The 21,323-nt window shown below is 61.8% G+C and overlaps 1 protein-coding gene across 10 annotated transcripts in view; it reads right to left on the minus strand.

The window, feature by feature from the left end:
* BLTP1 (bridge-like lipid transfer protein family member 1) overlaps nucleotides 1–21,323 on the minus strand; it is a 98,125-nt gene that overhangs the window by 25,197 nt on the left and 51,605 nt on the right. For 7 of the 10 annotated variants that reach the window (XM_054690380.1, XM_054690379.1, XM_054690381.1 and 4 more), the window contains 22 exons: nucleotides 20,818–20,960; nucleotides 20,083–20,302; nucleotides 19,583–19,741; nucleotides 18,945–19,120; nucleotides 17,977–18,152; nucleotides 16,979–17,685; nucleotides 16,526–16,771; nucleotides 16,286–16,379; nucleotides 14,934–14,984; nucleotides 12,274–12,480; nucleotides 11,315–11,553; nucleotides 10,082–10,326; nucleotides 9,630–9,735; nucleotides 7,608–7,705; nucleotides 6,786–6,971; nucleotides 5,805–5,973; nucleotides 4,678–4,889; nucleotides 3,832–4,030; nucleotides 2,611–2,670; nucleotides 1,492–1,718; nucleotides 1,013–1,213; nucleotides 717–847 (listed from right to left, as the gene is read on the minus strand). In XM_054690380.1, the coding sequence (XP_054546355.1) occupies nucleotides 717–847; nucleotides 1,013–1,213; nucleotides 1,492–1,718; nucleotides 2,611–2,670; nucleotides 3,832–4,030; nucleotides 4,678–4,889; nucleotides 5,805–5,973; nucleotides 6,786–6,971; nucleotides 7,608–7,705; nucleotides 9,630–9,735; nucleotides 10,082–10,326; nucleotides 11,315–11,553; nucleotides 12,274–12,480; nucleotides 14,934–14,984; nucleotides 16,286–16,379; nucleotides 16,526–16,771; nucleotides 16,979–17,685; nucleotides 17,977–18,152; nucleotides 18,945–19,120; nucleotides 19,583–19,741; nucleotides 20,083–20,302; nucleotides 20,818–20,960 (4,252 nt within the window). The remainder of the gene's footprint in view (nucleotides 1–716; nucleotides 848–1,012; nucleotides 1,214–1,491; nucleotides 1,719–2,610; nucleotides 2,671–3,831; nucleotides 4,031–4,677; nucleotides 4,890–5,804; nucleotides 5,974–6,785; nucleotides 6,972–7,607; nucleotides 7,706–9,629; nucleotides 9,736–10,081; nucleotides 10,327–11,314; nucleotides 11,554–12,273; nucleotides 12,481–14,933; nucleotides 14,985–16,285; nucleotides 16,380–16,525; nucleotides 16,772–16,978; nucleotides 17,686–17,976; nucleotides 18,153–18,944; nucleotides 19,121–19,582; nucleotides 19,742–20,082; nucleotides 20,303–20,817; nucleotides 20,961–21,323) is intronic. The other 3 variants (XM_054690387.1, XM_054690386.1, XM_054690384.1) reach the window with 2 other exon arrangements.

Genomic DNA, 21,323 nt, shown 5'->3' on the forward strand with positions numbered 1-21,323 from the left:
CCCTGCAGCCTGAGACAGCCATGGCACCGGGTCCCGCGCCCCTGCCGCACCCAGATCCTCCAACAATTTCTGTAGGAAAATTCTACATAGAATTGACGCCTAAGGCGAGGCTTTACGAGAAGAAGCCTGCTCTGCCTCACGTCATTTTTTCCTAAGAACAAAGCTCGAACTGCAATGTCAGTTCACAGGAACGTGGGGTACTGCATCACAGTGAACCCACAGACAAGCTTTGAGGCAAGCCCCCATCAAGGTACAAAATGCACATATTCATGTAAAGTCCTTGAGAGCAAAAGAACCACGAGTCAGGTGTTGAAGACCAGGCAGGCGGCGGGAGCCGCTGCGGGCAAGAAGAGGACCAGCAGCCCCGCGCCCGGAGGACAGGTTCAGTCCCAACCCACCCGCAGGTTCTCGGCTGCTCTCCCAAGTGTGGACAGCGCTGCCCATGTCCTGAGGGCCTAGCCGAGGCCGCACCCAGGCCCGCGGTTGGCGCTCAACACGTGCATAGTCCATTCCCCACTTAAAAGCCGTCACCCCCACAAACATGAGCGTCGCAGGAGCCAGATGTGCGTTGTGCACCAGCAGATGCAGCATCTGCTGGTGACAGGCGGCCCCGCAGAAACCACACGTGGGTTTCAGAGGAGCAGCCTAGAGGAACGTCTGGTCTCAAGCACCACCCACCCACAGCCCCGCCAGCGACGCCCCATCACCGCACGCACTTGAGGTCATCTATGACCTTGGCCTGCTCATTCAGCTCCCTGATGTCCACCACACGCTTCACGGCCTTCCTCCCCCGCAGCTCGCCCGCCTGGCTGCCAGGAGCCCCTGGTCGGCGGTACTCCGCGGCTTCCTGAAAGAGCAAGAGCAGATGCTCACCGCCGCCCTCAGCCGGCCGCTGCACCGCCCGGACGGCGCCGCAATCAGAGCAGCATGCGAGAATCAGGCCGAGTGCCCGGGGTGATCGCCAGTGATTGGTAGCCGGTGAGCTGGGGCACAGCCCCGTGCCGCCACCTACATTTCCCCAGGAGTGGGCTCTGCATGCTCTCTCGTGGGTCTGGCCCCCCTCAGGGGGGCCCCGTGCCTCGGGGCCACACAGAAGCTCTGCAGGAACAGAAAGGCGCTGCTGCGGGGGCCGCAGGCCCAGAAGGTGGTTCACCAGACGCTGCCCGAAGGTGAGCTTGTGGCCGTCTCCACTGGCCGGGCCTCCCTCTGTGCGCTGCATGAACAGTCCTGTTACTCCTCTCCAGGCCTCCCCCACGGAACTGCCCACGGCAGGCAAGGCGTCTCCGCCAACCGCAGCGGAAGCGTGACAACCTCCTTGGTGCTGAGGCGCGAGGACCCTGTCTGTGCCTCCACTGCGGCCGCCCCCACCCCACCCCTGCTGTCCGCAGGCACCTGCGGTCACCGTGGGCCAGTCGGGGGCAGACATGTTGAGCAGCGTCGCGGCCCGAGAGGCACGTGGCAGGGGGGCGAGGGCCGCCCACAGCGACTCACCGCGTGGGTGGTGGGGGACGCGGCGTCCACCTCGTCCTCATCCGACAGGTCAGCCATGTTCACCGAGGCGAGGTCGGCGATGTCGTCGGCGTCCTCCTCGCCCGTCAGCGTGGTCAGCGTGTTGCCCAGGGCGCTGAGCCGCTTGCCGATGTTGGGGTCCATGTGCACGTCAATGCCGCACATCTTCCAGAGCACGTTGAGCGTCCAGGTGCCGGCGCTGCTGCTCTCTGCACGGAGCGCGGGGGCTCGGGCCGGCCCGGCGGACGGGCGCTGCACCACCCTCTGTCCACCACGGGGGGCCGCCCACTGGGCGCAAACCCACCCCTTCCTGGCCACGCAGGACAGGCTGGGCCAGCTCAGGAGCAGGACCCGGAGGTGCCAGTCCTGGTGAGGGGCCCTAGAAACCTAGGGGCCTGGCCCTTGCCCAGAGAGCCACTCCCCTGGGGGTGCACGGAGGCTGCCACGGGGAGCACGTGAGCAGCAGGATCTGCAACACAATCGCCGCCACCGTCCTCCAGGTCCTGAGTCCGGCGCCGCCCCCACTGGCTTTCCCTGGCTGAACCGATGCCCAGCCTGTCCCCAGCTGTCCAAAGACACTCTATGCCCTTCCCACCGCCACCAAGCCAGGTCCAAGCCCTGGGCACGGGGCGGAAGACTCCCATCTTGTTCCACAAGCCTGCTCGGGCCAAGGGGGACGCACCCGGCTGGACTCTGTGCCCAGGCTCACAGGGTTGCCTCAGGTCTGACCCGCCGTTTTGCCCTGACGCCACCCAGGGGCTGAGTCCCTGTCCAAGGCCTGCCCTTCCTCGAGGCTCCCCCCGCCCTCCTAGAATCCTTCAGTCTGGTCTTTTTCTTTCCTCCTATAACTTTCAATACAACCGGAGTTTCGTATTCAATTGTCCTCATGGCCCACTACAAGTGGTCACCCGGCTGAGCCTCATGGAAGTGGACAGCGTGGACAGAGCCATGCTCACGCCCCTGCCCGCAGCCCTGCACTGCAGCTCGGCCACAGCTGGTCAGTCACGGCCTAGTAAGTGCTCGTGCACGGTCACTGCGCCACACCTAAGCTGGGCAGCCCCAGAAGGTCAGCAGGCACCCCCCCATCCACCGCATACTCACCGGCGGCCGCCTGTCCCGCTGTCCTGGAGCAGACCTCGTAGGTGCCATCTGGAACCACACCTGCTTGGACAGTGGGCCTCAGTGAGGGCTGGGGGCTCCGGTCAGTATCCCCAGTACTTGTCCCCAAACCAGACACAGCTGCCCGCCCAATGCTCGCTCGGCACAGTGACGAGGCCCCAGAGCCTTCCCGCACCGACTCCACCCCACGGCCAAGGGTTTAACTGCAGTTCGAGCTTCCCGTTCTGCCGCGGCTCCTGCTGGTCAGATTCCGAAGGCCAGAGTCTGGGGACTGACGTGGCCTCAGGGGCCGCGGGCTAGACTCAGGGGGTTTATCTCCTCCTCTGCTGAGGAGCTGAGAGGAGACTGGTGGCTGGATGAAGCCACAAGGCAGGGCCCCCAGGAGACCTCAGGGCAGCTGACCAGATGAGCGCTTGGAGACGGGGGGCGCCCTCAGCCCTGGAGTGGTCTTTAAGCACAGAAAGTAGGATCGAGGCCTGCCTTAGTAGCCCTTAACTAATGCCAAGTCTCAGTCTGACCCGGCAGTGTGCACGTCTTAAACAAGGTGTTCTTTCCCAACCCCCAGGCCCCAGCATCACTGGGACCTGAGCTGCAGAAACACCTCTGTTAATTTTGGGACACAGGGTCAATGGGAAGTTTCCCATTCCTCAAAGAAAACCCAAAACTGGAAGGAAGGTCTTCTTGCAGGGAGAGGGGAGAAGCCAGCACGAACAGCACATGGCTTCTGAAAATCCACCAACTTGGGCTGAGGAACTTTGTTTCTCAACCTTTCCCAATTCCTCACATACAATCTTCCTTCATCAGTAAGATCAACGATGCACTACCAACTTTGACATAATGTTTATAATGTGAAAATGGATCCAAATAAACTCCTGAGCTTGGCAGCGACAGAGTCAGAGGACTCACAAGGGAACATGCTACCTACCAGGCGGGCACGTGGGTCCCCCTACTGGTAGCCGAGGCTGGATCGTGGCCCCGGTCACGGCCTGTGCCTGCCACGTCCTCTCACAGCCCCGGGGGTCGACCAGGGTCAGGGCCCGAGCGGACGGGGATCAGCCTGCCAGGCACAAGCCGGCTGGCCACTCCCAGCCCTGAGAGGCGCACGTCCATGTATTTGTGTCTTTGACTAGAAAGGGGCCAGCCCACAGCGTGCAGTCACTGCCTGCCCAGGGGCCCGCCCCACGGAGAGGAGGAGACACTCACAGGCGTTCATCACCAGGTCCCCCCGAACTTCTGGCTTCCAGTCGTCCCAGGACGTCTCGAAGCCGTCGGCAAAGCGGATGCAGAAATTCTTGAAGTGCCCCTTGCTGACCAGAGACTCGGAGGAGCAGGCGGTGATGAGCGTGCTCTCGATGGTCAGCACCAGTGCTGAGCCCGTGTCCAGGTCCCCGGGGTGCGTGGACTGCAGACAGTGGGGACAGGCTGCAGCCCGAGGCTCAGAGGATGCTTTCAGAGACCTCACTGCTCACGTGACACGCATCTGCTGCCTTTCAACTAAAGACTGGCAAAGTGCCGGCAGCTTTCCTGCCCAGCCAGGCGGTCCGCTTCCCGTGGCCACATGGCGCCCACAGCTCCCAGGCCAGCCACCTGCACTGAACGTCACGGACAAGTCCCGGGCACAAGCATGCACACCCGCCGCCCCGACCAGGCCCGAGCCAGACAACACAGTTGCTCAACTGGGCTGACGTAGGCTGCTCGGGCCCAGCGGGCAACCGCCCCTTCGCCCCCAGGCTCAGGTGCGCAGAGACACAGGTCTGCCCCGAGTCTGAGAGGAAACCGTGTACACACCCACTCACTCGTCACCACCGCAGCTGAAAAGCTTCTGGAAACCCCTTCGTATTCCAGACGCTCTATTAACCACTGGGAAATGGCTTCTTACAAGTCCCCTGTAGCCTACCGGTAAGCACATGCCAGCAATTTCTCTGCTATGAAACTAAAGAAACTAGGGAAAGAAGCTGCTTGTCTGTGAAAGCCAAGCCATTGGAGGAGGCCGCCGCACACTGAGCCCGCCCCGCCCGGCGCCCAGGGACCACCCCCACCCACACACACCTGCGCGGCACTGCTGATGGGCAGGCAGATGCCCAGGTCGTTCACCGTGAGCTGCAGGAAGAGTGTCCCGAGCGCCTGGGCGGACGTCTGCTGGATGCCGGGGAGCATGTCCACCACCTCCTTGGTGGCCACGTGGATGTCCCTGTGCAAGGCCATCCGCTGCTCGTTCCAGTTGTCGTAGGCAGCCTTGTAGTTCAGCCAGAATAGCACCGCTTTTGGCGATTGGCAGGAAGAAAGCAAAAACCGAAACCAAAGCTGGTCAGCGAGAGAATCTCAACCACGGCGAAAGGCGACTGGTGAGTGAACAGGCCACACCCACCCAGTGGATGAGAAACAGCAGCCACTGCGGCAGCCGGCGGCCTGGGGGAGGAGGAGGAAGCACAGGCCCGTGTCTGCACCGAGTCGTCCCTGAGACGCCCACTTGGGCCACAGGAAGACACGTGGGCCCTCCGGGCTTACTGCGCTGCCCTGAAGCTCCAGAGGGAGGCGCCACCTGCTGGGCCTGCACCAGGGTCAAGGGCACGCGAGCTCAAGAAGCCTCAGGCCACTGACCGGGAGAGGCGAGAGTGGCGGGGCTTGGTAGGCTGTTGAGGCTGATGGGGAGGTGCGCTGGCAGTAGCCTCTGAGCGCCTGGGGGCTGGGCACGCGCACTCCCTCCGCAGTTGGCTTAGACCACGCGCAGCACCGCCTGGATCCTGGCACACGGAGGGGGAGACCAGCTCCCGTGTCCTGTTCCCCAAGAATGAGCCCACGCCGGAGGTGGTCCCACAGGCCAGAGGCCCCAGCCCCTGAGACTCGGTCCCCAGGTCCCCCAGCCGCCTCTGCTCCCGCCCGCCAGCGAGGGTCCCCGAGGACCCCGTTGCACATCTGACGCTTCCTGACACACTGCGTGCCATGGGATGAGTGGACCGATGGCACCGCAGTACCCAAGCCCAGGACAGTGCCGGTTAGATTCTGAACCGGACGTCACTGCGCACCAGGCCCAAGCAGAGAAGTGGGAAGAGCAAAATAACCGGAGGCGAAAGCAAGAGACTGGCCACCCGGATTTAGCGGCTCAACTGCTAGGCGCTCATGCTGGCCACGCTCGGGCGCCTCGCCAGCACCCGCGCAGCCCCTCGGGCGCTCACCTCGGTCAAAGGCAACGGGCTGTGCGTATACAATCGGCCTGTTCAGGGTGATGAGCACAGCCTCCCTGTCTGAGGAGCCACTGATTTCCTCTCGGAGGGCATTTCTCAGCCCAATTCTGGTCTTAAAATAGGCAACTTGATGAAAATCAGAACCGGCTTCCTCATAAACCTAAAATGAAATTAAAGCCTCAATAAAGTAAAACAATGGAAAATGTGTTAGTAAGAAAGCTACACGTTCCCGCACCAGTGACAGCACCGTCCACCCAGAGCACTGCCCGTCGTCCTGCGCTTGTGCTGTCGGCGTCACACCGCCAGGAGCACGGGTCACCGGAGGTGCTCACGGGCATGAGCCACAAGCATGGGGTCCCGGGAGCCTAGCGCCGGGGGCTACAAAGCGGTTCCATGTTGGAAGCAGAACTGCTGTCCTCTCAAAGGTGCTCCCATTTGGAAAAGTTAGTTTTTCTAGCGATGACAAGAAATGGTCATTTATTCCCGCACATAACCTCTCTCACAGTCACTCAATTTTGAAAGTGACTGGTATTGTTTCATTCTATTCCTCAAATTAAAGAAGAAAAAAAGGTTAATTAACATCTATGCAGTAATTCTAAGTAGAATGAAAACAAAATCCCCAATATGTGAGAATTGATTTTTATAAAACAGAATCTGATTAACCGTTACCTATGTATTATTTTGGTGACTTCACATATCTGACCTTATGGTATGCCAAACTTGCCAATATTAAAGAGGGCAGCTAAGAAAGTTGGAACATTTGAAAAACTGGCCAATGTTAGTACAAAGCAGTGAAATAAAAAATGTTGAACAAGAGCAGGAGAAAGGACGAGCCGCTGGAGAGTCTGCGGCTACGAGTGCCCCTGACGGTGACAAAGTGTCCCCCGACCCCGGCGTGTCAGCCCAGTGCGGCTGATCAGTGCAAGCTTCAGCCCAGATCAGTGTGGCGGTGACGACATTTCCTGCACTCACCTGGTGCTTGACAATCTGCCCGAGTGCCAGGTTTAAATCCACTTGGCATTTGCCGAAGAGTTTGAGGTAGCTGCTACTCCCCGGGGAAGCTTTGGTCTGAAGTCGGTTTGAAAGCTCCAGTTCAATCAGCCCAGTCTCAAGCCTCACGGCTCGCATGGAGGGTGTGGTAGCCGTGACCTGGATGCCCTGGAGGGTGCACGGTGGGCAGAAAGGACACCTCCGTCAGCAACGCCCTCCACACCCTCAGGGCAGGTCTGACACCTTGTGCGTAAGACGCTTAATGAGCTGCTAAACTGACGGGGAAGTCTCAAACTCTCACATCACTGATGACATTTTTAGTCATTAAATTTCATGTCAGTGTTTTACGTTCAAAGTCTAGAACGCTCATGGGTTGAATATTACAAGTAAATAACCTTTGAAAGAATGATCTTCACCTTTAAGAACACTGATATCTTAAATAATGGAAATATCAGGATTTATGTTAAGGCACTACTGTTAATTGGACAGGTGTATAAACTATTCCTTGCAGGGTGATTTGTAATGTTAATAATTACAAAAAAGGCAAAACACTTATCAGAAAGGAGCCGGTACACTACGACCTGGACGGTCTGACATGGAAAGGCATGCCCGGTTTCATGCATGCGCATATGAAAATACAAACAGGAAAAAATCAAAAGGTTATTCAAACAACTGTTTGGATGGGGTTAGGCCTCGTTTTGATTTTCAATTTGGCATTTTTTTGTGTATTACATGAATTTTCTACAACAAGCATACATTAATGAATTAGAAAAATAATTCCAGAAGCATCATTACTTCTGTTACCTTAAACTGCAAGTTCAGAGAATAGAGTAGAATTTTTGGCTTTTCTCCATCTGCTGTCCCATCAGGCTCATTCCAAAGAGGAATAGGCTGCTCCCCACCTAAAGGAGGTAAAATAATTGAGGGGTTGGGGCAATTCCTTTGAAAGGGAAATAGCATTTTTGCACACTCAAAAGAACCATGAAGCAGTTTTTTCTCTTTACTGACCATGAACCCAGTCTTAACCAGGGAACTGAGGCCAAGTTACATTTCACCGACGCAGGTGCTTACAACAGGATAATCCTGTGTATAGGTAAGTATTTGCCAAGAATATTTTCTAAGGATTATTTCAAAGCATCATCATCAAGCCAGGAGAGATGCCCCTGGTGTGGGCACAGCAGCGACACAGCCGGAGAGGCCACCTGGGCACATGCCGGGCACAGTGCGTCTGCAGGCGAGTGTGGACTGGCTGAAAGGCGTGTGCTGCGCCCCTCAGCTGGCTGCTGAGACGAAAAACAAGCATAACTGACATGCTGGGAAGGAGAAAGGGGGTCACATATAAAATGCTCTGATAAAACCATGAAGCCAGCAGCACGGAGCTGCTGCCGAGAGCACGAGGCTGGTGTGGCTGTGGGCTGCGACCTCGGTGTCCTGGTCGCCTCACGAGTCAGAGCCCGCAGAGCGGCTGGAACCCAGGAGCGACTACACGCAGAGCCCACATTAACCATAAGCCACCACCAGGCAGGCGGCGAGGCCGGGACGGGGCCCGAACTCACGGCAGCCACGAGCCGGCTGGAGGGGTCTGGACAGGCCACCTGGTGGGAGGAAGGTCCGTGGGCTCGGGGGGCATGGACGGGGGAAAACGCCACTACCTCAGCGAGATGCAACCCCCTGGTCTGTGGGCACTAAGAGAGCATTAAAACACATGAGACCAAACTGCCAGAAACACAGGGAGAAATAGAGATGTCCACACCCTCATCAGCTTGGACGGACCCACAGCAGCCGTCAGCAAGGACGGAGCCGACACCAGCGGTGGCGTGGGCCCAGCACGGTGGCACGCGTGCAGACCCTCCTGTGTCATGACACAGGAGCGCATCCCCACCTCCACAGGACCCTCTGCTCAGAGCCTGTTTGCCGCGTGTTGCTCCATCCCTACAGATGCCCGAGCTTCTTTTATCCAGTTTCAGGAAAAGAAAGTCTTAAAATTTAAAAGAAAAAGCTCAGCCTCCGGCAAGATGCATCCCACAGTGACTCCACAGAGTGTCAGAGACGCCCCTGGTCATGCGGGGGACGGGACAGGCCACGGCCTGAGCGCTCTGCAGTACCAGCTCTTCACCGCAAGAGATGCATGGCCGTCTCAGCTCTGAAATTACTGAATTATTATTTCAAGCAGTGGCAGTCCTGAAAACAGTCTCCTGAGCTCATAACCCAGCAGCTTGCATGGCAGCGACTGTCACAGGGAGACGATCCCAGCAGGCGACGGCCACCCCAGGGCACATGCGTCTCTCTCAACGACCGTTTCGGAGAAGTGCCGAGGCTGCGGCTGGCGTGGCCCTCCCTGCCTGGTGGAGCCCAAGGCCTGCTGGGCAGCTCCTTACCCAGAGGCCGCAGGAGCGCTCAGCCCCAATGCCCAGACAGGCCAGCTGCCCTCACAGGCCATGTGTCCAGGCATGGCAGGGACGCCAGGAGGCCGCTTGCTCCTCTGGCAGATACAGCACCGCCTCCCCGCTGGTGTCCCCACCCCCGCCGGACAGGCTGCAGGAGGCCTCTGCATCCCACAGGCCCGAGAATGCTACCTCATGCATTAAGTCAACACATTTAAGTCAACACGTTTCCTGTTAAATGTAAAGCTGTGACTAAGAAGCTCGTTTGAAGCCTCCTCTCAAGGCGAAAGGGAAGAGCTGAGCCAGGACCTGCTGGAGACGCGGGACCTGAACGCTGACCTGCGTGGGTGCTGTGCTCTGCCCAGCCTGTGTGGGGCTGTGGCCGGGGTGGGCGGGCAGGTAGGGGCAGAGAGCCTCACTCTGGGGGCGCCGGACATCCTACCTGACACCTTCTGGATCACTTCATTCACCTCCTTCATGAACACCTTCTGCACAAACACCAGGTGGTTCAGCAGGTCCGTCGTCAGGTTGTGCTCGAAGGAACCCACCTGCAGACACAAGGGAGCCCCGTAAGCCGCGCGCGGCCCGGACGGTGTCTGCTCCAGCCAGCGCCTCTGATCCCGGCCACTACCTGCAGGGCAACTACCTGCGCTGTGTTGCCGAGGCGCGCCAGCCCCTCACCAGCCTGGGCACAGGGCAGCAGTCGGCAAGTGTGAGGAACCGGGAAAGGAACCGGAAATCACACCAGGCCACGTGACGTGCTCATTTCCAAGCCAGAACACATGGACGAAAGGGACAGAGCACGTTTCCGCAGCACCCCCCCACCCCCACCCACAGGAAGCCACAGAGCCCCCAGGAAGAGGCGGGGCAAGGCCCATGGGGAGGGGGGCGCACCTCGGCCACGCAGCGCAGGTAGTTGCCCTGCAGGTAGTGGCCCTGCTTGGGCGGCAGCTCGTCCAGACTCCAGGCCGGGTCGGAGGGGCCGTCATGCTCCTCCATGACGTACTTGCCCGACATGGTGACGGGCGGCAGGTTGAGGCTGGCGGAAGGCGGGATGGTCGACAGGTCTGTGGCAGAAACTTTTGAAGTGAAGCGCAGCCTGTGGTTCGGCAGCTCGAACGTGAACCTGGTCTGGGCACCTGCAGGAGACCAAGAAAGTCTCCGTCTGCTCAGAGGCGCGGTGCGTGGCGCGCCCTCGGCCGGAAGGGCCCTGCTGCCCCCACACGGAGCCTCAGACACCAGAAGGGGAGTCAGGTCGGCTTAAGAAACATCCTGTCTTTAAGTTCACATCACCTGAGGATGACCGGGGCTGGCAGCGGCATCCAGTCCGCACCTGCGCCCACCCACAGGGGTCGACAGGAACCAGCTGGGCAAAGGCGCCCACCCTGGCCCCATTTCCACGAGGACAGAGGCCATGACCCACCACCAGTTGGCGGAAACACAGCCCCGGGGGCCACTCGCCGCCGACAACGTCAACTTCATCCACCGTGGACGCAGGCACCATGGCTCGCACGGTCTGGATGCTCCCGACCCCTGGACTGTGGGGCCGCTCCCCTAATGCTCAGGGCTCCGACATCGGCTCAGGGCTAGGTGCCGCCCTGGTCCCAGGTGGGGGGTGCCCGGCGAGCGCTTCCCACAGGCAGGCATGGCGATCCCTGAACTGCCATGGAGCAGGCTCCCCCACCCTCCAAAAGCAGACGCTTCTTTCCTTCCTTTTTAAGCAGACAGTGCTGCTTGGCAGAAGTTCCACGTTATCTGGGGCCTCATGTGCTCAAAGATTTCGCACATGACCTTGTGGTGTCCCAGACCCAGATGAGGTGGGCCGAGCAGGCCCAGAATGGCCATTTAGTACTTTCCACGCACAGAGCTTCCAGGATCACGTTGCCAGGGTTCTCAGCTGCGCCAGAAACACTTTTTCCAGCTGTGGATTACAGGAGTCCTCCGAGAGGCCACGCGGGCCATAGCCTCCGCCACGCAAAGCTGATGGGCAGGGGCAGCGGCCAGAGGGATGCTCGCACCAGCCCACGGCACGGTGGGCAGGCCAGCAGGGAAGCGCCTGTCACCCCGTGCCTGCCCATCACCCCGTGACTGCTTGTCACCTGTGGCTGCCCGTCACCCCGTGGCTACCTGTCACCCCATGACTGCGCATCCGCCCCATCTTGTATTCGGCCTTCAGGGAGGGCAGCAGGGCCGCCCCGATGGCGATCCCGTCTAGCATGGCACTGAACTTGAGGACGATGGGCTTCTTCTCTAGGCCTTCCGGGAGCTGAGGAAACTCATTTGTTTCTACGGGGGTTTGATTGATGCTCGTTGGGGTCTTTTCCGAAGGCAGGGGGGCTGTGATGTCATCTCTGACAGGCGGGGGGCTACAGAGCAAGAAAAGGACACGGTTAGATCAGCAACCCCACTGTCAGCTAAAGCTGCTGCGTCCTCAGTGCAAACGCAGCGAGCAAGCAGAGAGACGTGTTCTGGCTGACCCCCGCTCAGGGAGACTCCGAGACGCGCAGGGACAGCGGCAGCCCAGCACGCGAGGCGGCCCGTCCCACCCAGCCCAGAGCCCGCCACACGGTGCCGTATGCTGGGCCCAGGCAGCCTCTCACGGCTGCGCCCACCGCCCGCCTGCAACGCTGAGAAGAGCTCTCGAGCACGCTGTACAGCCGGCTCCTGTGCCCACGGGATCCCCCGCCCCGCGACAGGAGAGCCATATTCGAATCATCCCCACCCGTTAGCTTCAGACTTGGATGAAGGTGACCTCGGACCAGGAGGTCCAGAGAGAGCTGGGAAGCCGCTGGTCCGGGCACCGCCCTCCACCCCAGCCAGGAAAGGGGGCCTGGGGAGACAACGCTCCCCAGTCACTGTGCCTGCGGCTCGAGCAGCGGCCGCTCTGAAGGCAGGACTGGGCGGTGCAGACGCGGGGAGCAGAGGCCACCACGGCCGCACGCATGGGACGCCCACAGGGCAGCGGCACCACAGGACACCAGGTGGGGCCAGGGCCCTGGTCATGCATCCGCGGATGGGTCCAGCCTGGTGCGGGAAGTGCCCCCCCCCCAGGGTCCCCACAACCCCACCCCATGGGCAGGACTTACGCGGCGGAGGGCGGCCGGAGCAGGTCGGAGATCTGCTGGGACAGCTGGTGGGAGCTGCGCACCATCATGCCGTGCAGCGTGGCGGGGTGCTGCGGGATGCTGACGCTGACCGCCCCCACCTTGGCCACCGCCGCGTTGCTGGTGCGCAGCCCCCGCTGCGCGCTGTAGAGGGCCTGGGACTTGGCGACGCTGCACTTCACCACGGTCCTGCGGAGACACAGGCGTGAGCGCCCACGCGGGGGCCCGCGGTGCACTCAGACCCGGGCGCAGTCGGGGCTCAAAAGACGCCTCACACACGTGGATCACACAGCGAAGGGGAGTTTTACAAAAGCACCGAAACACGTTAACCTTCCACCTTCCACACCGAGCGTCCGTCTCCTTCTCTGTTGCAAGGAGCCCAGCGAGAAAGCGCGGGGAGGAGCGCGGGCCCCGCCACGGCAGCACACACCACACAGCTGCCTGGGCATCGCCTCTGCTCCCCCCGCGGGCCTGCCGCCCACTCGCAGGAGACGCAGCGGACAAGCAGCCCTCACTACACACCTCAGGACCCGATCAAAGAAACTAACCCGACCAGCAGCCAGCATGTCACAAGAAGTCAGCAGGAAGGGAGATCAGCTGCTCTCCACGACCGCTTCCCACCGTGGCGGGCCTGGCGCCCAGCGCCCAGCAGCCAGCACTGCCCGACCGAGGTCGGCGCTTCCCAGAGAAGCACAGCAGACACATCCCCCAATTTCCTGACCCTCCTCCAGGGCCTCACACAGGGCTGGAGCACAGGGGACACTGATGTGTGTGGAGCAAGTGGCAGAAAGTGCAGCAGACGCCGCCTTTCGACCCACACACTGAGGTCCAGACGGGCAAGAGACTCTTGACAACAGACTCAGCAAAACACTCAAAATGCACATGTCGTCCCAGCGGCCTGTCCATTCCCAGACACCTGTCTCTACCCGGGGCACAGAGGGCTGAGGCTCACAGGTCTGAAGAATCGATCCTTCACCTTAAACTTCTATCAGAATAAACCCCAAGAAGCAAAACATGGCTCCCGCAGAGGCCTGTGTGCAGACGGTGACACCCAGGCCCTCCACAGCCCTGAAAATGGGCCCCAAGCACGGCACACCCCCAAGGGCTGCTCCCTGCTCCCACGCATGCGAGCGAGGCTGCGCTGGCCACTGAAACGTTCATCTCTGCTAAGTCACTGTAGTAAGTGAAGCTGCTGTCATCTGTGAGGTTTCATCTCAGTCTCTCTCGATAGGAGGAGGCTACACGGGGCACCGACTCACTACAGCTGGGTGGCCCGAGCCCCCGCTGTAAGCGCCAGAGATGCCACCACAGCCGCGAGCCCATGCCAACTACCCAGTGCTCCCAGGAGACTGCCCGGCAGGGTGTGAGGAGCCCCAGGCCGAGCAGGGACAGCCCTTGAGAGGCTCCCGATGGTCGCTCAGTGCCTAAGAGAGCACTGAACCCGGCCCCAGCCCAGAGCCTGCAGAAAGGACTGCTGCAGAGAGAGTGGGCGGGACCTGACTGTGGGCACCTGCCAGCTATGCCCGGAGCCAGACGGCACCGCTGAGGGACGGTTCGCTGGCGGTCCAGGCTCCTGGGCCCAGCGGCATCAGCTCCCCTGGCTTCTGCATTCTGGGTCCCCACGACAGAGCCTGAGGCAGGCCGCCGTCCACCGCGGCAGGGGGTGGCTCGGGGCTCTGCGTGGCCCTGCCCACTTGGACAGCGAGCAGCTGGGGGAGACCCGCCCACCGCGCAGGGGCAGTCCCATGACACCGACCAGCCCTACAAGCCGAGTCTCCCCGCCTGGCAGAGGACCCCCTCGGGGAGGGCGCTGAGTGCTGCCCATGCAGAGAGGGGCAGGGCACGGACTCGGCCGGCGTGGAGGGGACGAGGGTGAGGTGTTCAGCCACTGAACAGCTCCCCCTCTGAGGTTACTGTGTTTTTGGGTTATCTGTCCAGAGACCTCAGTAATAACATGGATGGAAACGATAAATGTAGCAACATGCGCATCCAAGCAGAACCGGCTCCTTTCTATACCTGTTAAGACGACACTGATGTGGAAGAGGTTTCCAGAAAACATTCCCCAATGAAATACAGTGTCCCTGCCGGCGGACGAAGTGCTCACACCCAACCCGCAAAGACTCCCAATCACCGACGCTGGCGCCACCTCCCCCGGCCATGCGGCACGCGAGCCCCTCCCCCTCCCCGGCAGAGCAACGGCGAGACTCGCCTTCAGCCAGCACGTCCCAGGTCATAGGAAACGCCCCGGGAGCTAAGCGGGCAACACGCCCCTGCACGGTGAGGGTGGGCATGCAGACAGCAGAGGTCACTGATTTTTTTTTTTTTTGCAATCAGTGAAACCGCTTTGCCTCTATTACACACCCAACACTAGAGGATCTGCGGGGACTGTGACATTCAACTCCTACCGGCACGAGCCCATCGACCTACCCATCGCGGTCTTTCAACAGCAAAGCAAGGGGCAAACAACCAAAAAGGTGCCCTTACCTGTGATTTCCTTGAATGCCAGCAACCCTCAGTGCACAGAGGTCTATGCCAGAACCACACACAACAGCCACGCACACCCACAGCCACGCAGGGCCCGCGCCCGAGACCACCGGGACCCGCGCTGACCACAGAGCACGAGAGAGTGGGACGTGACGTACAGAAACTCCTGCTTGGCTGTGCTCGTGGGAGACGTAGGAAAGTCCTCCAGTCTACGGATGAGGGTTCCAGAGAAAGCAGGGAGACAAAAGGGAAGCAGGCGGCATCCGTGAGTCAGCGCTTACGAGACCCACCACCCGAGAAGCTTCTCTTACTCCCACTTTTGGAATTTCCCTCAAAGGCCCTCTTTGGCTACTGTGTTAGTCCCATTGCCTTTTAACTGAAACTGGAAGTAAAAAGCCAGAGGATAAATCCAGAAAGTCTTGACATGACTAGCGCTCAGCAGGGCGTGATTCGACTTTTCAAGTGAAACAAGGGATCTTTGCTTGAGTTTTGCTATAACAAAGCAAGAAAGATCAACCAAATAGCACTTTTTGAAGAATGTTTTATAAACATCGTTCTGCACGTTTAGAATCTACCTGAAGTACAGTGAGGGGGACGCCTTCCCAAGGGCCGGGCCCTGCCACCCCCGCTGCCTCCCGACGAGGCGAGGCGGCCCTGGCTCTGACCGCCCGGCCCTCAGTCCGTGGGGGCCTCAAGCTGCGGGGAAGGACGCCCTCCAGGCGAGGCTGCAGGTGCCTCCTGGGAACAGCAGAGCCGCCTCTCAACCCCCGGGGCTTCCTGGTCTTTCCGGAAAAGATGGCTTACGTAATTACTCGTAACCAGCTAGTCGCAACTAACTAGCCACTAGTCTAAATCTACCAGTAAACTGCCTACTTCTAACTAGTTTTTACAGATTAACTAGTTGTAATTAACTACCGGTAATCAGCGAGCCATAACTAGTGGTAGTATTAAGAGAGCAAACGGTCAAAACCTGAATTATCAAAACGGGCTTGGGGGCCACACATAAAGTCGCGGCCTGAAGGCGTGGGGCGCAGGGTGGGGGCCAGGCGAGGAGGGCGCAGACTCCGGGGGCAGACCGGCAGTCAGAGGCGGGCACAGGCGTTGCTGCCAGGGCGAGCACAGGCAGAGCAGGGAAGGCAGACGCCATGGGGCTGGCCCAGTGCGGGGTCCCCCGGGCACCGGTCAGTTCTCTAATGCAAAACGGCATCAGAAACCCCGATGCCGACGAGAACATGGGCGCCCGGAACGAGCAGCCCCGGGCACCTCCGCTGTTCCCCGAGCCTGGGCATCCCACTGGGGTCTGCACTGTCCTTAATTTCCCCCCCACGGAGCTTATGGTGTGTGGACGGGAGGCAGTTAGCGAACCAATCTGAGCAAGAACGATGGCTCTCCTGTAAACATTTCTTGGGCGACATTCGGAGGGGCAGAACCCCGAGACCTGGACCACGACGTCGGTCTGGAAGCCCCAAGGGTGCGGGGCAGGGACCACGAGCCCCGAAAGGCCACTCACTGAATGTTGGGCGTGACGCCCTCCAGCAGCACGATGTTGACCCCGCCGATGTGCGCGGTGGCGCAGGTCTCCGTCATCTTCTGGTGCAAGACGTCTGGCGGGGGAGAGGGGCTGTGAGCGGGGCCGCAGCAGGCGTGCAGACGGGGCCGTTCTCAGATGAAGGGGCCGGCCGCGCCGCTCTGGCGGCCGCGCCGGCCGTGCTCAGCCAGCCATGACCGGGCGCCCGCAGGGCCCACCCACCTTTCATCTTCTCCTTCAGCGTGAAGCTGCCATGGATGCGCTTCAGCTCCGACTCCATGGTCAGCCCCCCGATGTCGGCCTCCAGGTGGGTGCGGGTCACCATGCCGATGCCAAACACCACCAGCGTCACGTGCTGGGGCTCCGCCGAGGCCGCGCTGCGCTTCCGCTGGGCCCGCGCCGGGCTGCCACCGTCCTGCTCGTCCTCAAACACCACTCTGCACGGCGGCTCCGTGGGGCTGCGGACGCCTGGGAAGCCGCACGCGGGGCGGGGCCCTGAGGGGGGTGCGTGGCCCCCCACCAGCCCCCTCTCCCACCTCCTCCCACAGCGGCCCAGCCCCTCTGCGCCCCCTGGCGTCAGTCGCCTGCGCGCAGCGTCACGGACGCGGGCAGCTGGCGGTTCTGCTGCCGCTGCCCCTCCCAAGGGAAACGCAAAGCCACGAGGCTCCCCCTTACCCGCGGGCCCAAACGTCTCCGAGGACGTCTCCAGGATGCCCGTGGGGTCCGAGATGAGCGAGTAGAAGTTGAGCAGCTTGTACATGTTCTGCCAGCACTCGGCCGAGGGCTCGCTCTGCTCCGACACGGTGATGGAGTCCGAGTCGTCCATGTGGATGGCCATGTGGTCCACCACGTCCTTGGAGCCCTTCCTGGACACCTTGGAAGTTCTCCGCTCGGGTCTCCCCAGGGAGTTCTTGCCCCGCGGCTCCTTCCTGCTGCTCTCCGCGGGGGCCCGCTTGCCCTTGGCGTTGCCCGCCCTGTTGCCGCCGTTCAGGCTGCCCCGGGAGCTGCGGCTGAAGTCTGAGGAGCGAAAGTCCCGGTGCTTCCTGGTCCGGAAGGTCGGCGTCGGGGAGGCCGACCCCGCGGTGTACCTGCTGAGCTTGATGTCCGTCTGCGTGGCCTTGATGCCGTCGACCATGGTGCTGAACTGGTGCACGAGGCGCACCAGCGCCATGTCCACGTGCTGGCTGATGGACTGGCAGGAGACGGTGAAGTTGCAGTGGAAGGTGCTGTGGTGGCGCTTGCTGAGGTCGTGGAAAGTCAGGGCGTGGGCGGAGGGCCGGGGGGCGCACACGGACTTCTCCATCACCATGGCGCTGAGGCTGAAGGTCTCCAGCATCAGGGCCGGCTTGAACTCCAGCGGGGGGAGGTTCACGTGGCCGGGCCTACGCGTGGGGAGGGGGGGAAGGACAGGCTTTACCGCCTTCTCCAGGGACGCGATGCCCATTACCGTGCAGGAGACTCTGCGGTGGGATGTGCTGGCTGCAGGGGGGCAGAGATGCCCACACCCTCCTGAGGGAGCCCACACGTATGTGTGAGTGGGCTGACGCCCACGAGCTGCAAGACGTGACTCGACCCAGGACGAGAAAACATGGCCCCTGCTCTGCCAAGGGAGGGCACCGTCCCTGTGGGCATCCAGAGCCCTGCCCAGAGCCAGCACAGCCGCGGGCACACACCTGCGGGCTCTCCGGCCCCTCCTCTCCTTGGCTGTGTCCGAGTCCACGATGTCCGCCCGCAGGCAGTCCAGCGCCCCCGAGAAGGACAGGTGCTCCCCGAAGTGCACGCGGCAGCAGAGCGGTGCGGCGTCTTGTGCCTGGATCCCCGTGTGGCTCAGCAGGGGCCTGAAGACCACCTGGAGGCAGGAGGGCACCGCGTCACCCCCGAGCATCCTGTCCTGCTCAAGTGGGAGGGACACAAGGTCTCGCAGAACCAACAGCTCTGATTTTACGTGAACTAAACAGTACACCTGGCAGCTCTGTGCCACTTCAGGTCTGCCAGAAGGGCAAAGGCCCTCACCCTGCCCGAGAGCCTGCACTGCAGGGCATCCTGCGTCCCGCGCCCCACACAGGCACGGGCGCCCACGGTGTTTCCATGCCCGTCCGATGAACTAGGTCAACAAAACAGCCCAATGTCCTACGTTAACATGAAAACACTTCACGGAACGTCAAGGAGATCTGGCCATTGCACGAGGCACCCTTTTCTCCCTTCTTGCTCCTCCTCCCGGCCAGCACGCTCCCCGCTCCTCACAAACAGGCAACACGCTCTCCCCTTGTGCTGAAAAAGCAACACCCTCACCCAGCCCTGCCCTCCACATGCCTTCTGGCTGGGCCTCAAGGTGCCTCCACAGAGGCTGAGTGCCGCCCCCCATCTCTGCAGCCACGGGGTGGGGCCCCCCTCAGCACCTCACTGCCCTCGACCTCCACGCGCTCCCCCCACCCTGCACGCAGCGTCCTCAGGCTTCACTGCTCTGCTCAAGACCTCTCCAGCCACCACCACTGCCCCCGCACGGTTCTGCAGACACCGGGACCCCGCACCGCGGCGGCCAGTCCACCCCCAGTGACAGGATCACTGCTGCTGGGTGTGCAGCCCTCAGCCCAGGGGCTTCCCATGTGCGAGCCTGGTCAGGGCGATGGGACTGGCTCACCTGGGCATCGGCAAGCTGGACCGCGGGGAAGCCGGGGTGGGCCTCCTCCACCCCCGCCACGTCGTCCTGGCTCGTGCTGTGCTGAGACTGGGTCCCGTCCAGAGTGTTCTGGTCACTGGACAACACGGTGTTGAAATCTGAGGCCGAGGGTATTGTGGGCAGATTGGGCGCCACACCTGACGGAGGCAATGTCGGAGGTTCGTTCATGCTGTGGGGATGGCATGGGACCTGCCCGCTGTGGCAGGAGGCCCGGCTCGGCATCCCAGGCACCGTGCGGCAGGAGGGTGGCCAGATACCACCACAGGGACAAGCGGCACCAAGCTCAACTGTCAGCGCCCATAGGCCGAGCTCTTTGGGAGTCCAGCTGGTGCCCGCAGGCCGCGGGCTGGAGCAGGTCATGAGAGCCGCTGCCCACACCCTGAGTGCACCGGAGTCTGCATCCGGAAACCGCCAGGGTTGTACTGCCCACCCCCGCCCCTGCCCCCACTGCGGGCCAGGCAAACTTGTCACGCACAGCCTGAGCCAAGACCCAGGGCGGGCCCCACACGGGCCCCGCCCGGCCTGCGGCTCTGGAAAACAGGCCGTGCCACTACGGCACGCGTGGTCAGACACCCGGCAGACGCCACGCTGGTCAGCACCTGTGGGGAGGCTGCTGTGCCCGGGCCTGGGGGCGGGGGACTCCTGCGCAGGGCCCGCTCGGCCACCCACGGCGTTGGACATCCAGTTGTAGAAGCTCACGGATGACGGCTCGGACAGCAGCGGGTGCTCAGACAGCATGTCCGTGGCCAGGGTGGCTCCTGGAAACACAGCTGGGCTGAGCAGGGCTGGGACTTGGGAGCTAAGAGCAGGAAATGTGATTTCTGCCGCTACTTCTGAAAAGCCGGGCTAAGACGTCCACCCCTGCGGACGTTTCCAGACACAATGACTCGGTGCTCGTGTGTCACGGCAGCCGTGACCACCCGTCCTCACTGAGACAGGACCCACTGCTGGCCGGGCTGCACCCACCCTCGGCGCCCGGGGGCAGCTCTGTAGATGCGGAGACTCTACAACGCAAACGAGACGCAAAGCTTCCCAGGCCCCACCTCCAAGATGGGGCAGGACCAGCACGTGTGGCCTGAACGGGCTGCCCTGTACGCACCTGTCCTGGTGAGCGAGCCACTCCGGCCAGCTGTGCCCCCCCTCTGGGGTGTCCCCTCCAGGAGGTTGTGCAGGCTAGGGAAGCTGCCTGTGAGGTAGCTGAGCAGGCTCTCCTTCCTGGGGCTCTCCCTCGCTGGCGCCCCGGTGCGCCCGCCATGCGCCGGTGAGTCCGTGGCGGTCTCCCCGCTGGTGTAGCTCAGCGAGTGGTAGGGGTGGGTGCCCTGTGGAAGGAGCAGGCTCGTGGGGGCGCCGGGCAGGGCTGCGCATGGCACCTGTCACCCTCACGAGCCCAGGAGCTGGGCAGGGGTCTGGCTCCAGACAGTGCCTGGAACAGCCGGCTCCAAGCACAGCTGGCCACGGCCAGGAGACGCTCGCCAGCCCCACTGCTTGCTCTGCTGCTTGCTCCCAGGTGCTCGCTAGTCACTAGCTACGCTTCTGAACAAAGTCAGAAACTCAACTGTACCTGGACCTTGCTCCTCCTAAAAGGCCTCTCATTGAAAGTAACAATCACAGAGAGATCGACGTTTTCAACGCTGTCTTCCAGCGAACAGACATGCTACAGACTGACGACAAAAGGGCCCTAAAGTCATGGCTGATGACAGCGGCCAGAGCTAGGCGCTCATGGAGACCAGGACACAGAAGCGCCCTCTGGAGCCCGGGGCAGACATGCGGCACTCCAAGCTGAGACGATGGGGGGGGCCCCCACCCCACGCCCACACGCTGCGCTGGGCAGTACCTTGATCCGCAGCGCAGAGTCGCTGTGGGTGTGCGTCTTGGAAAGCTTCCTCATGATCTCGGCCCCGCTCACGGGCCCAGAGGTTCCAGGCGGCGGCCGGCCGGCCGGGCCCTCCAGCAGCATGGTGTGCTCGCTGACCGTGGCTGCAATGGTCAGAGGGGCGCGTTGGCTGGGGCCGGGGCTCCACCCCGCACCGGGGCCCACGGCATCTGTCGGCTCACTCCCTTCCTGCCCTCCATCCGCTCAGTTCAGGCAAAGGCAGTCCCAGCCACCGGCGTGGCCCTGGGGCTCGGGAACAGCGACTTGAAGCAAACGACTGAGCTGGAGCCGGCCTCGCAGGCCTACCGACCCAGCAGGGGGTCTGGTCACAGCAGCGTCACCCCCGCCCGGCCGCGTGCTCACTGGTCCTTCACTCCCCGACGTGCCATGGCCAGTTGGGGCTGCGGGGCCGGGCTCTGGGTGGGCAGAAGGCCCCTCACAGGGAGCACACTCACCACACTCCCTCC

The sequence above is a fragment of the Talpa occidentalis genome, unplaced genomic scaffold (genome assembly GCF_014898055.3).
Source record: "Talpa occidentalis isolate TD23 unplaced genomic scaffold, MPIMG_talOcc4v2.1 talOcc4.8, whole genome shotgun sequence".
NCBI classification, from domain to species: domain Eukaryota; kingdom Metazoa; phylum Chordata; class Mammalia; order Eulipotyphla; family Talpidae; genus Talpa; species Talpa occidentalis.